Source organism: Seriola lalandi, unplaced genomic scaffold, assembly GCF_002814215.2.
Source record: "Seriola lalandi dorsalis isolate HSWRI2012SDOR001 ecotype SW California unplaced genomic scaffold, Sedor1 jcf7180002054281, whole genome shotgun sequence".
NCBI lineage: Eukaryota > Metazoa > Chordata > Actinopteri > Carangiformes > Carangidae > Seriola > Seriola lalandi.
The window spans coordinates 489,157-504,735 of NW_019524834.1; the positions used below are offsets into that span (position 1 = coordinate 489,157).

The following is a 15,579-nucleotide window of genomic DNA, read 5'->3' on the forward strand; positions in this document are numbered from 1 at the left end:
CTCTCTCTGCTGACCCGACTAGAAGTGGGTCCCTCCTCACTGTCTGACTCACAGTGTACTGAGAGCCAGTCCCACCTTCCTCTTTAAACAATAAGTACTCATTCACCGACTCCCTCTTTACAGAAGAGATTAGTCTTTGTTTTAAACATTTTAACCTGTTCCAACTCACATATACTATCGTGTAGTATATCTTGTGTAATATTGTTAATCAGTGTGATTCGTTTGTGATAGTAAGATAATCTTGTATTGGATAATGGGCCTTTTATATTGTTTTGGATCAATTTCATATTCACAATCTGCACTAATGCATTGGTATCTATCTAAGATGAATTGCACTTTTTACACGGACAAATATGTATGTGAGATTATCATGTAGACACATTTTGATTTCATTTAAGGAAAATTAAAGGTATGAAGTGGAGTTTTTGACCATTGGTACTATACTAACAATAGTTGGGTGGCAATGTGGTCATAAATGTAGCAATGCAGCAACAAAGGCAGTAAAGAAGCAAACGTGAATGCAAACAATCCAAAAATCTACTTTTCAAACATTCTGAGACCTTAAGAATAGTGCATTTTGATGAAAACCATTGAATCTGAACATAATTTTAGTAATTTTAGAAATGTACACAGGGCAAATTTAAGAGAAATTAACAGTTTGATAGGTTAATCACATCCCACGTTGTTATAACCATGTTTTTCAATTTCTGTAGTTTGAAGCTTTTTGAACAATGGTCTGAACAATCTTTCAGATTGATTCTGGTGAAAACTGCAGATAATTTCTAACGCACAAAATTCTCTTTTTCGGGCAGCTTCAGATGCAAAAAAAGAACAACAAAAAAAAAAAAAACAGATTTTGCATGACCAATTGGGATAAACACATTGGTAGTTTAGCACTAATTCATTCTAGATACTGAGTTGCAGATTGTCAGCTAAGATGTGACCAGCTCGGCTCTCATTTAAATCACATCGTGCTTCGGAGCGTCTGTTGGCAGCGAGGATGCTGTGACACTAGCTCATCTGTACGTCGAGGCTTATTTAGCCTGCTGAGAGTGAGAGCCTGCTGTTCGTATTAGATTCTGTCTCTGGCAAAGTGGGGATGATTAGATAAAGTGTGTTTGGTGGAGTGGAGCACTTTTTCACTTTACAGTAGCTGTGGCTGTGAATGAATGGAAGGAAGTGTTTAAAAGGACATTGTGCATAAATTCTTACTTGACATACTGTTTTTTTGAAAAGGAATTACTCCTAAATGCCGATGTACTGAGTGAGTTAAAGACAAAGCGGAGGAATTAAAGGGGAGCGGTTGGCAAAAGAAGAAATACAATACAATACAATTCAACACAATAGCTCTCATTTTGAATCCCCTCCCTACTGTAGCGTCCCCTCTGCCTGCACTTCATTCTGTCATAACACAATAACTGAGCTCTGACGTCTTAAAAGGCATTGCAGGAGCATAGAGGTGCTTGAAGAGAAAATTACAGCAGCTCACAGCGGCTGGAGTGAAATACCATTTTGTCTCACTCAAGATGGATTCCACAGTGAGATTTCAGAGGACCAGTACAGAATCAAAATGGAGAAGCCAGAAGGGAGGAGAGAAAAAAGGGAAAGAGGCTGTGTGTGTGTGTGTGTGTGTGTGTGTGTGTGTGTGTGTGTGTGTGTGTGTGTGGAGTGGACAGTTTCTGAGGAGATGTCTGAATTTTGTTTTTGCTGCAGCATGGTAATATATAGTCTCCAGGGTTTTCACCTTTTTTACATATAGTGGTATTTATTGGTCAAATATTTCCAGTATTTTTCTTGCTTTTTTTGATAATGATCACTGCCACGTATGATCAGCAGGAAAAAGTAGGTAAATATTTACAATAGAGGAAGAATTTATGAATTATACTGAAATGCAAAGCCATGCAAAAGATGAGATGAAATGAAAAATCAACTTCTCTGTGAAAATGGAGTTAAAAAGCAAAAGCATTTTTTAATTTTTTTAATTTTTTTTTCATCTGGCCTCCTCAACCTCTGAGAAGATTTCCTCCCACCAATCGTCTCGCATACTGACATGCATGCATGGCTGCCGGCATCCCCACGCACACACACTACACTCAGTCACACCCTCCCTCCCTCCCTCCCTCTCTTTATAGATTCCACTTGCTGGTTGCCCATCTAACAGCCCTGTATGTAAACCAGTGAAACCCCTTCAGGACATCAAATCCGTGGAATCTGTTGTCGGTTCTATCTAGGTCAATGCCTACAATAGCTGTGCAATTTTGTTTTCTCTCTGTATACCCCCCATTTGCTTAACCCCACAAGGTTGATTTTCCTTTGCATGTATAAACATCTAAAATGCATACACAATGTAAGCATATTAGACATGCTTTCATCGATACTGGTCTCAAGTGGAATATTAAAACATACAGAGGTTTGATGTTAACATTAGTGTAACATTATATCTAGGTTATTAGGTTTTTACACCTAATAGCTTTAGACTTTTGACACTCTTGTAGCGCTGTAACTCAACACAGCATCGCAGCCCAACAACAGGAAGTGTGGAGGCAACCTGCAGTTATAGTGTGACATATAGCTGTTTTTCTCTCTGACCTATAAGGGATGATGTTACGTGACCTAAGGGAGGTGGCATCTAATTTGTTAACCCGTATAGAAAAGAGAAACCTCTGTACCTGCTTGTCCATGCATTTTTCATAGGATCTTGAAATATCTATTTGGAAGGCCATCCAGCAGTAGATATCAAAACTGCGCCAGTGTACTGAAAATAGACAGAAATATGTGGAATTTATCACTTCAGAACCATTTTGGTGAATTTTTGCTTTTGTCTGACAGACCACCCACTTTTTTTTCCTTTTTTTTTTTAATCATAACTTTAAAAAACACGTCACATTGTACATGTTTTACTCTTTTAGAGAAAAATCACAAGAAACCCCAAAGCTCCCCTTGTTCAACTTAAATGAATTACCCACTGCTAATCTGCTTTAGCAGCTCCCACACAGCCCCAGTTTGTTCTACTTTTGGATAAATCGCTGATATGACTGCCTTCAGACATGGGCTGCAATCAAAATCAAATATGCAGAGAGATTTTTTTTTTTTTGCTAATCTAAGCAGTCAAAAAATAATGTAAAAAAACATAACCTTAATCAGAGTCACCCAGGACTGTACCAGCGTTAGAGCCTCTGTAGGTTTCTCGTCTTCTTAATAATCTTCATGCAGATGTGGTTAGATGTACAGTATCTTTGTTGGACCTTCATAACAAGCCGCTTTCTGCCATTCGTTCTTGTACCGTATGAAAAACATCTTCCACAGACATGAACTGCCCGAGCTTGATAATCTAACACAGTAACCACAAAGGTTTCCCTGATAATCGTTATTTCATAGTGCCAAGTTTTCATATTAATACACACATTATGTTACACTCTGCTACTGTCAGTCAAATCACACACACGCACACCCACACCCACACACATACAAGAAGAAATAGAAACCTCTTCAAGGGAATAATCCCTAATGAAACATGACACCTTACAAACTATATTGTCACATCCATGGCGTCTTGTTTATGACATATTTTATTAGCTTAGCGAGCAGGTCATTTAAAACTAGTAAAATATTTACACTGTGAAATGATGACATATTAAGTGTTTTTGCTCTAAATGTTTTCCACCTTATATTTGTATTTAGACACACTGTGCATGACAAAATTAGCAGGGAGAGATGCTAAGATGATGAAGACTTTTTAATGCGCCCACCTCTAATGTGTGCAATGGTATTTTCCTTAACCCCATGATGTCAGTGTGCATCATTTTTTCCCCTCGACCCTGTCAACATTACCTGTAGCTGTTACAGGGCTGTTTCTCCTTAGGCCTTAAAAGCTTCCTTAGCTGCCTCTGTCTTAGCATGCCCACCACTGCACAGTGAAGACAATCTCCTGTAAATTGCTTTTTCGATCAGTTTTGACATCAATCTGCTCCCATGGGAATGTGGGCATTCATGTGATGGCGGAGAGGAAGGTTTCATTCCTTATGGATGTTGACAACCCCACTCAGTCTGGTTTGATCTGCAGAATTAACATAATATTACCGTACATAGAGAACTGGCTCTGACAGCCAAAGAGGGATTGGCTTTCTATACCAGACATTGGCGCCAGTGTGGTTTCCGCAACAGCAGAAATCAGAGACAAGACAATACAAGCTGGTAGAGGTCAAAGATCTGATTTTATGAACATAATTTTTGCATTTTTGAAATTTATGGATATATTTTGTGTTCCATTATTCGGGTGACACAGATTTCACCACACTAATTTACAGCATTACTTCAGTTATTTGTGAGTCAGCAGTAGAACTTCACTTTTCTCTAAATCCCTAGTTATTATTGTTTATTTATATGAGAGAAATTTTTTTTTTTTTTCATTTCACTCCAGTGAACTCGGTTGTCTCATGTAGAAATAAAGAATAACTTATAAAGGTTTTGTTTGCTGTGAGACTCAAGCTTTACCAGCACCCGATGGAGAAAGAAATCTTTCAGTTGTGCCGCAGTGAATAAATTCTTTATACTGTAAAAATTGTTTTGATATATACATAACAACCACACAACTGCTGCCTTTCATGTGTTTCCACGTGCTCTTCTTATCTGCTTCAGGACAAAGATATCTCATCACATCCACGGGAGCCTTGTATATTCTGGACGTCCTGCCTGAGGATGGGCTGAATAACTATCGTTGCACCACACGCCACCGCTACACCGGCGAGACTCGCCAGAGCAACAGTGCACGTCTCATAGTGTCAGGTCAGTAATGCATTCAAACTGGAATCAGTTAAACTGCAAAGTCTCGGCCCATACTGACAGAGTACTTATACTGAAACAGATGAGACAAATGGTACAAGGACAACATTTTGTATTGGATATTTAGGGAGTGCCCTTGGTCATCATTACATATATTTTAAAACCTGAACAAGAAAGAAGAATGTCTTTGAGTATTAACATTACTACCAAACTTTATATCAAACATAAACGTGAAGAATTATGAAAGTAAGATCATATTTAGGGTTACAGCCAGACCTACTGTCTGCTCAGTGTAGTTCCCAGTGAGTTGGACAACTGTCCTGAAGGTGGATACTTTGTAGGGATGATTACAAATCTTGCAGTCCTTCTTTGGACGAGTCAGTAACAAAACAATAATTGTATTGCATTATATGAACCAAAGTAACTTCATATACAGTATAATGGACAGACAGAGGGATAAACAAGAATCAGTTTGTCGTACCCTCTCCAGTTTCTTTGCAACAATAAAAACCTGTCTCAAATTATAGGAACAGTCTGTTTCTCTCTCCTCTGCCTCACATAAGAAAATATATAGTTTATAGAACTGAATCTTGACCTCAAGAATCAATATTGGATTATACTATCAAGCGCCTGGCAACACTCGCCACTAATTAACACTAAATTCTCTGCTCCTTACAGACCCCACCAATGCTGAGCCAGGCATCTTGGATGGCTTTGACCACCGAGAGGTGATGATTAATCATCGGGTGGAGCTGCCCTGTAAGGCTTCCGGCTACCCAACGCCCAAATACCGCTGGCTGAAGGACAACAGCCCTCTGGAGCCAGACAGCCGCTTCCGCCAGACCATCACAGGGTTGCTGATAGAGAGCACGCAGCCAAGTGACTCTGGGACGTACGTTTGTGAAGTGTGGAACAGTTATGGCAACGCTGAGGTCATGGGGCGCCTGTATGTAAAACGTAAGTCTTTTATTAAAAGGAGGGGAACCTCTGTATTATCTGTAGACTGGTCGTTCACATGGTGATGTGAAGGGATGGTGCAAATGAGAAATGGAGGTACTAAAGACCTCATGTCCATGGTCAGAGTGTCCAGTCCATCAAACTCTAGTTCATAACTATCATTAACTATGATGTTCAATGATCAATGAGGCAAAGGATTTTGCTGAGAGGCATCTCCTGAGGCAACCAAAGTTCATCAAGTAACCACAAAACACATACATATAGATTTAGAGTTTATCCAAACTAGTGAAAAAAGCTAAAGAGACATCAGGGAAGACTGATGAATCAATTGTCATTGGTTTTGTTGCAGATCAATTTTCTGTTCTAGCTCTAATCCAGAGATTTTGTTTTTTTTAGAAATTGTAGCCATGCTAACCACATCCAACCTGAACTTTTTCTTTCAATCTTCCTCTCAGTCCAGCTAATCAAGTAATCATTAAAGCACATTTGAAAACACAACATTTCTCGTATTTTTGTGTCATTAGAGCCGTTGAAAGCAGTGGTCAGCCCTCGGAAGGTGAAAGGCAGTGTGGGGAGCAAGGTGTCTCTGTCCTGTAGCGTGAGTGGCTCGGACGAGTACGAGCTGTCATGGTATCGCAACGGAGAGATAATCTACCCTGGGAACAACGTTCGTTTCACTGGGCTCAACCGGGAGAACCTCATCATGGAGGGAATGTCGAAGAGTGATGGCGGAGCTTACCAGTGCTTCGCCAGGAAGGGCAAGATGTCCGCACAGGACTTTGTGCAAGTCATCCTTGAAGGTAAAATGTGCGCATGTCATTTGCAGGGTGGAGCAAGCATACAAATGCTGACCAAAAGCCACACAGTGGTAGCTGTCTTATGCATAATCAATAAGTTAGCAGGGACAGGTTCGGGGCCTGAAGATCAATACTGGGTTTATGTGTTAATGGCATCCTGCTGTGACTCTCAGCTCTAGTCCGCCGTTAGTATGATCATTCCAGACTTCACAAACACATACAAACACATGCACACACACTCTTGAATGCAATAGCTTACCTTGGCACCGTTGCTCAGGCAACTGTCTCCTGTGGCCAGGGAGCTGTAAAAAGAAGATATTGATAATCTATAATCATGTGGAACAGACCTAGATTATCAGAGAGCAGCAGCAGGCAGACACAGACATTTCAAAAGCCAACCGGCCTCTGCGTCTGGGAGGAAAGCTCCTGGATCACTCTTTATAATGAAATCTACGTGTAGTGGTTCTGGCACACAGTGTCCTCATACAAAATGAAACATAAAGGCACAAAATGGTGAATTCTTGAAAAAACACTTTTGCTGCCTTAAGACTTAATCATTATCTCACAAAAAGGGCTTTCATGACAAAGGTTTCCTGCTGACAGCAAACAGCACATCACCTCTCAAACACTCACAAACCCTGGTGTGCAGAAAAAGTTGAGTAATTAAAAACAGGGGTGTTGTGACTGCTATGTAAACCATCTGTGAAGTGGTCCTTAAGCTGGTGATCATCACTAACACGTGGTCACGTTTTAAATACTGTCTTATTGTCCCATCCCCTACCTTGTTCCACTTTGCCCCCCCCACAGATGGTACTCCAAAAATCCTGTCCTCCTTCAGCGAGAAGGTGGTGAACCCAAACGAGCCCGTCTTCCTGGTCTGCAACGTCAAGGGCACGCCACCTCCCAGGTGCACCTGGTCGTTGGACGATGACCCCGTCATCAAAGACAGCCATCACCACCTGGGCCACTATGAGACCCACGAGGGCCACGTGGTCAGCCAGCTCAATGTGACACACACCCAGGTGCAGGACGGCGGGGTGTACCGGTGCACGTGCAGCAACTCGGCCGGGGTCGTGTACCACCAGGCTCGAATAAACGTAAGAGGTGCTTGTCAAATCAGCTCCTCCAAGAACAACAATACACATACCTGTCTGTCTCTCAGTGTGTCTGTCTATGTCTCTCTGTCCAGCTGGATGTCTGGCATTTGCAGTACATGAGTGCTCTTTGTTGTTTGGCTCTGATTTTTTTTTTTAGGATTTTATTGGTTTCTTTGCTTTTATGTGTGTCCTTTTGATAATTGTTACTTTCTCTTCATCTTTTGTTTTTCTCCACTATCGCTGCTCAGTCATTTTTAGTTCTAGTATTAAATCTTTAATCACATTTACATTTCTTTTGAGGTTGTTCTCCACTTATAGATTTTGCCTCAATTTTTGTGTTCTTTTTCATGTATTATTTTCTTTTTCCCCTTCTCCTTGTATAATTTTGCAGCTTTGTCCGTTTCTCTCCAAATTACTACTGTGCTTCTCCTACATGTCTGTATTTTTAGGCCAAATGAATTATCCTGGCTTGCTGCACACAAGCAAATCTGGATCTTTGGTTCCAAAATGGCCTGGTTTGTAAATAGCCAGAAGAAAAATATATTTCTTTTAGTTGCATGAATAAATGTATCTGTGGTTTGCTTGTGTGTATGCGGGTGTGTTCATGTGTGTCTGTGTCTGAGTATATTTACTCAAGCAGCCAATTCAGCTCTTCACGATCAGATGTTAAAGCGATTACCCTGTTTCAATTTTATGAGACACAGAATGTGAAACTGTTATGTGGGTGAGCAGCTAGAGCCGAGTTATAAGTATCAGTAGAACAGTGTTATTTAAACATTCTGTTTTCCTTCAGATGGATAGCACACTTTAATCTCTACTCTACTTAGAGTTAAGCCGAAGATCTTGCAGTAAAACAAACACCAAAAGCTTTAAACAGCAGTTTCAGCAGTATTTTGGTGGCAAGTATCATATGTAAAGTTGAGGAGAGGAATTTTCTCTGTTTTACAAGCAGCTGACCTCACCTCGTTTTGACCTGAAATTTAGTCGTGAGTCTGAAATGTATTGTTTTATTTAAAATAGCAGCACACATCAAAAACTTCACTGCACAAATCGCACTTGTAATTTGATGTCCATGCCACTATCCATGCATCTGCTATATATAAGGTTCCTTTCTCTTTCCCTGTCACTTTTTAGGCCGCGCCAGCATTCGTCCAATGAAAAACATCACAGCGATTGCCGGACGGGATGCCTTTGTTCACTGCCGTGTGATTGGCTACCCTTACTACTCCATAAAGTGGTACAAAAACTCTGCACTGCTCCCATTCAACCACCGGCAGCGAGCCTTTGAGAACAACGGCACACTGAAGCTGACCAACGTGCAGCAGGTGGATGCTGGCGAGTATAACTGCAAGGTGATGGTCCAACCAAACAAGATGGACTCTCAGAGTGTTCATGTCCGTGTCAGAGGTAAATCCCATTCAGTTGTGTGGAGTCATAAAACAACGAATTGTCATTTTAATTGATAAAACAAATTAGATATAATGTCTTAGTTACTAACTGGATCTTGTTACTTTTATACAAAGTCATGCTAGCTGTTTCACCCTGTTTCCAGTCTTTATGCTAAGCTAGGTTAACTGAGAGTGTCGTATTGATCTTGAATGAACATATTTCCCAAAATGTTGAACTGTTCTTTTAATACACACAAAGACGATTTTGTCCCTGTGTTATTATATATGGTGGTGAAGAAAACTCTCAATGGTTTCATGCCAAAGTTCCATATTTTGTGCTAATGAAGCAAAATTTGACAGAAAGTTTAAATTTGGAAATGTAAAGCTCATTCTGATGCACTCCTTTTTTCTGCCCCCTGCCTACATGTGTATCTCAACACGGCCTCACAGGAAAAACCCATAATTAGAAAGATGTATAAGTACACACACACAGATAGACGAGTATATAAATAGATCTCACCAGACTGAATTAATCTACCTGATATTCCTCAGTACATCAGTGTAGCTTATGAAGACTGTATCAGTGATATTAAAGAGCTGAGTGACTGATCTCCACTGAGATCTTACAACCTGTAATAGGTAATACTAAAAAGGGCTTCTCCATTATGCCCCATTTCCTTGCCTCTGTACAGTATGTTAGGTTGTTGTCACTATATTACACTTTCCATGGAGCGGAAGGAAGCGGAGGGTGAGAGAGAGTGAGAACGAAAAGAGAGAGTGATGATATAAAGCAACACTTCCCAGTGGTGCTATAGTGAGCAAGTGCATTTGTTAATTTACTCTGCTCATGCTTAAAATGCGGAAGTGTCTTTGGGGATCCCTGGAGTCCATTATCTCCCCTTTGTTGTGAATTAAATAAGCTGCTAAAGTGCTGCTTATTTCACAGTTATTTGAACTCACTGGACACTCAAACACAGATGACTTGTGTGATGGCTGGAGATTTCCCAGAGACTAGATCACAGGCAATTTGAATACATCTTATCGTAGAACTGTGTGATTATATTATACACCCAGACTGACTTTGAACACTTGTTTGTTTTCTGGGTAAGAGCTATAGCTGCAATCAGGGTTTTAGATCATTGGATAAAATGGTTGATTGCAGTAGTAGCCAGGGTCGCAGATCTGGAAGTATGTAGGTTAGTAGATTAATAGACAATTATTGATTGACAAACACAAAACATTCTGTTTCACTTAGGTTTCTTATCCCAAACAGCCTGAATGAGTTATTTTCTCAAAGTTATTTTTCAGTGTCTGTGTGCGCTTGCAGCTTCTTTTTCTGAAAGGACAAAATGTTCCAGTGGTAGAATGATGGGGACTTATTGCAGAATGCTTTGCTATTCAGGTCTTTTATGTTCCTTCAGTGACCTCTTTAAAGCAAGATAGTTAGAAGATTGTAGGATTATTCTGAAAAAAGGACACAGTACCTGCCACTGAATCCATGGAATTAAGATGGGCTTTGAAACTCAAGGCTGAAATCACATTTAATCCTTATTTCTCTTTCTCTCTTTCCTCTTTTTTCTGCAGTCCCTCCCTACATCCAACCATTTGAGTTCCAGCGCTTTACCATCGGTCAGCGTGTCTTCATCCCCTGCGTGGTCATGTCGGGTGACCGGCCACTGGACATCACATGGCAGAAAGATGGACGGCCAATCCCTGCCAGCCTGGGTGTGACCGTGGACAACATCGACTTCACCAGCTCACTGCGAATCTCCAACCTGACACCCGACCACAACGGCAACTACACCTGCATCGCCCGCAACGAGGCTGCTGCCGTGGAGCACCAGAGTCAGCTCATTGTTAGAGGTGAGAAAGCAAAAAGGAACAGACTGTACATCTGATGGCACCTTGTGAACTGCTATAATCTGTAGTATGTGTGCCGATTTTCATTTTAACCAATCCCTACCGCGCCTAACTTCACTTATTAGTTCCTCCTGCCTTGCTGAAGTTAAAATCTACTGTTGTAATGTTTGGCCGGTATGAAAACCTGCAGACAGGTGCTCTATATTAAAGACACCCAATTTCATGTATAACTGTTGACTGTTGCTCGTGTCTGCGTTTGTGTCTATGTTCAGTTCCTCCTCAGTTTGTGGTTCAGCCTGAGGATCAAGATGGGATCTATGGGAAAACTGTGACTCTCAACTGTTCCGCTGAAGGTTACCCACCGCCCACCATTGTATGGGAGCACTCCAAAGGTACATTAAGCACAGCACACATTACCCACCGTAAGTGAACCTACCATCAATAACAGGGACGTGTCAACAAATCACACTTTTGAATTCAAACTCAAAGAATAACAGAGCAGACTTTAGTCACCAGGACGCTTTACAAGTTTGAAACTACCATTTTCTGGATGCATCATGTCAACCATCATTCAGTGTAATTAATCCCAGATTTGGTGGATATAGTGTTATAATACACACTATGTTTAACCCTCACAAGACAAGCTGCAATTACTGTCTGTCGTGAGTTTTCAACTCTACTGTCAATCCCATAAGACATGACTCCAGCATTAGGAGTTCAGTTTTTTATTGCTAAATGACCAAATATCATCTATGAGTAATGCAGGATACGTCACTGCCACAATAGCCATGTACAGTACAGCAATAGATAGATTGAGATTGAGCCTTGATGATGTTTCTGGTCTATGCTGAAGTGCAATTATTGAAGGCTGCAGCTTTTAGCATCGACACTGTCCATTTTTATAATCATTAAATGTTACTTCCACGCAAACTTACTATACATGTAAAGGAGAAATGCATAATCAAATGAAGAGGATATTTTTGTTACATAGTATGAAATATTAACCAAAGACAACAAATGATGACTCACCTGTAAAATATTATTATAAGTTATATTTTCAGCCAGTAGCAGGATTTATCATGCAAAGATCCTTTTACCAACCACGGTACAGTATTATGTGCAGCTAGCTGGGCCACACCTTTAAGATACTTGTGTGTGCTGTGCTGTACACAGCTGATGTGGCAGTAGTATTGTTTTTACAGGTGAGTGGGTTCCATTTGCTTCATCCACAGCCAGCACTTACAGTATGTGTGTGAATGCACTGATATACAAACACACACACACACAGCCATCTGCACTGAAAACACAGGCTTGGGGCTTACAGGGTTTCCACCTGCATCATTAGAGAATCATCAGAGAACGAGACAGACAATATAAAAAAAACACACACACACAAAAAAGACAGATATACAGAGGCAGTCAGAACGAAGCAGACAGACAGGCAGGAAGGCAGCAGGTGAGTTCAGCCACTTGAGCAGGGGCAGATGAAGAGGGGCCCCAGGTGTTTGCTCCATCATCCATATAACCAGGGATGAAAGCTGCACCAACACAAGGACAACAACCAATGAGGAGTGGTGCGTGAGTGTGTGTGTGTGTGTGTGTGTGTGTGTGTGTGTGTGTGTGTGTGTGTGTGTGTGTGTATGTACTAGGCCCCATGATCAAAGGAATGAAAGAATCTGATTTGTTTTTTTTTTTGTTTTTTTTACCCTTTGATGCGATTTGTGTGTGTGGGCGTGCATGTGTGTGGGTGTGTAGATGTGAGACAAGAAGGCCTCATGCCTGATTAGCACTGTCTGATCAGTATGGAGAGATCAGGCTGAGCAGTGTTTGTGTGTGTGTGTGTGTGTGTGTGTGTGTGTGTCTGCTCACTCATAGTGTTTGAAACAAGCTTTACCTATCCAGAGGGAAGCACCATATGGTTCAGTTGACCAGAATGCAGGTTGGTTTTTGGGGCCTTGGTCAAATATTTTTACCTCAGTTTTTCACATCTGGCCTTTTGCTCTATAATAGGTTTTTACTCGGGGTATCCGTCAGAGCAAAATAGCAATGAAAAACCACCTTGGAAAAAAAAAATGTATTCAGGGTAGGTGGCTTGGGAAGCTATCGTTTAAATTGTTGTAAGCCAGAGTGCAGTTTGTCCACAGAATGACCGTCTGGCATGCTTTTACTGCAACAGAAGTAGCTAAGAGCCAGATGAGTGTCTCTGGGAGATATGGAACAGTAAGTAAAGGTCATCTGCTATTAGCATAACGACTCACACTATTTGGATATGCAAAATCCATAATTCAAGGAAGAACACATCTCCCTCCCTCTCCCTCCCTTTCCGAGCCAGGGGAGCAGGAACAAAGTCACCACTTGACCCTTTGCTTGCCACGGCCACTTGACTGCATTTTAATTAAAAAGCAAAAACCCACAGCTCACTAAATGGCCTAATCTCTACACGCTAACTTTAACACGAGCTAATGCAACGTCTGGCTCAGTTCACACATGTGTTTAATACTACATGAGCAAGGTGGAATACAGTGCTTTCATTACGATAAGAGACTGCTCTAAAGACGTTAGCCTTAGAATTCAGTGTCAGACACATTTCCTGCAGATTTAAGGCAGCCATTGCAGGATGAGCTACTGTATTGTTTAACAATAAAAAAAGAGTGATAATATCATTTTCTATTAAAAAGATAGGTATTAATTAAACGCAGGCAGCAAGCCAGAATATGTCAAAGATGCCAAGTTCAATTATTTCAACGACACTTCAGTTATGGATTTCAAACGTCAGTCATATTGGACTCGTGAGAACTGAGGGTAGACATGTGCAAAGCATTGTTCTGCTTGCTCTCAAACCAGACAAATCCATGCCTTTAGGACGAGGCTGTCCTCAACTTAGATTACATCAAAATGTGTTTTTAGGCCATTTATGTCTGTGTGTTCTTCTGGATCAACTAATTCAACCAACAAAAATGCAAAAGATGATTCCAGAGAGTTGATACAGAGGAATAAAGAGTCAGAAAAAATCCATGTCTAGCTACAGTAAACAATCTTTGAATCTCACTGGCCAGCTGAAGGCCAGCAGCCATGTAAGGCCTCCCTGCTCTCCTTCAGCCTGTTGTTCCTCTGCACCAATCTGCTGTCTTGTTAAACATGAGCATTATGTCTCTTGTGACTGCATCACACCAGCAGCTCGGTCCGCTTCACTCTGCTCAGCAGCTGTTTGGAGGTTTAAGGATTTAGGCCTGGTATTAAGAAACATGTTTACAATCCTCCCTAAAACTGACAGGCTTTGTTATCAAATCTGTAAACACAGAGGCAAGGCTAAATGAATGCACGCACACACACACACACACACACACACACACTGATAAACTGGAGATCAGATTACTGTTAAGTACTGTATGCTGTTTTAGCACCATACGTTGTTTTCTTTACTGAAGTCGACATACTTGTAGGCATGTGTGCGTATTTCTACATACTGTATAGACTATATTAAGGTTGTATTTTATATCTTAATGTGTATATCCTCATTATTTTAAATGTTTCTATTCTGTGTGTGTCTGTCTCTCTCTCCCTTTGTCTTTCCTCCTCCTACTTGCACCAGGTGCGGGTGTCCCCCAGTTTCAGCCCATCCTGCTGAACAGTGGCTCTCGTATCCAGCTGCTGAGCAACGGCTCGCTGCTGATCAAACATGTGCTGGAGGATGACAGCGGCTTCTACCTGTGTAAGGTCAGCAACGACGTGGGAGCTGATGTCAGCAAGTCCATGTACCTCACCGTCAAAAGTAAGAGCCTGCGTCAATAGCAGCTGATGGGCAGTAATCAATGTGTATTTTAATGTATGTGTCAGTGTAGCAGATGTTAAAGAAGGATATCCAGCTGTGGGGTTTACAGATAGCTCTGCTTAAAGTTGATCAACATTAATTTGGTAGAGAAGTAGATTATGGTTATAAATCATTCACAGCAACCCCTCTCTCTCCGGCCAAAAACCCTGTGATGAGTTTCAGCTAAATAAAAAAACACATTAGAAGCTAAGCAAGGCGCTAAAAGTGCCATGATCCTGATAATACTTGACCCTTAGTACATCTATTGAAGAAGTGGTGGCTTATGTCCATGCTCATAGTAACACTTAAGGACCAGGAGTTATTGAGCATTTTTCTGAACAAACACATCTGCAGAAAGCTTATCCTCCTGTTCCTTCCACTGCGTAAGCGTGTTCCTGTTTGCATGCATGTGCGCACTTCTCACTGCTGTGTTCACTGTCCCCGACTACAGGTCTCCTGCTTCCAGTGAGCATTAGCATGTAGCTCCCCTATAGAGCTAGGAATGGCTCCTCATTTTCATGGTGATTAGACATGAGTGGGGCTTATTTTCCCTTCGCCACTGTTATCAAACTGGAGCATTAGGAGCCCCGCTGACGGGCAGCCCTCTCTCTGTCTCTATCACTTCTTCTTTCTGTCTCCTTACCAGCCCAAAGTCTGATATGTGCAGTAGAACTCAAGTATAAAAAACACGTGACTGTGTGCAGTTGTGTGTATTTTTACATCAGTGTACATTTCATACTCGGTATGATATGAGTGTTTTATATATCTTGTCAAGCATGCATACTGTCATCAATACTGTAATCACAGCCATTGTTGCATATAAGAATATATAAGAACATGGATACAGTTACTTGGCACAGACATTGAATTTAAATTTGTAATATGAA

The 15,579-nt window shown here is 41.1% G+C and overlaps 1 protein-coding gene across 2 annotated transcripts in view; it reads left to right on the forward strand.

Moving 5' to 3' along the window:
* dscamb (Down syndrome cell adhesion molecule b) overlaps window positions 1-15,579 on the forward strand; it is a 114,853-nt gene that overhangs the window by 68,308 nt on the left and 30,966 nt on the right. For both annotated transcript variants that reach the window (XM_087173783.1, XM_087173784.1), the window contains exons 4-11: window positions 4,639-4,785; window positions 5,461-5,739; window positions 6,264-6,539; window positions 7,344-7,640; window positions 8,768-9,040; window positions 10,606-10,884; window positions 11,154-11,273; window positions 14,474-14,653. In XM_087173783.1, the coding sequence (XP_087029909.1) occupies window positions 4,639-4,785; window positions 5,461-5,739; window positions 6,264-6,539; window positions 7,344-7,640; window positions 8,768-9,040; window positions 10,606-10,884; window positions 11,154-11,273; window positions 14,474-14,653 (1,851 nt within the window). The remainder of the gene's footprint in view (window positions 1-4,638; window positions 4,786-5,460; window positions 5,740-6,263; window positions 6,540-7,343; window positions 7,641-8,767; window positions 9,041-10,605; window positions 10,885-11,153; window positions 11,274-14,473; window positions 14,654-15,579) is intronic.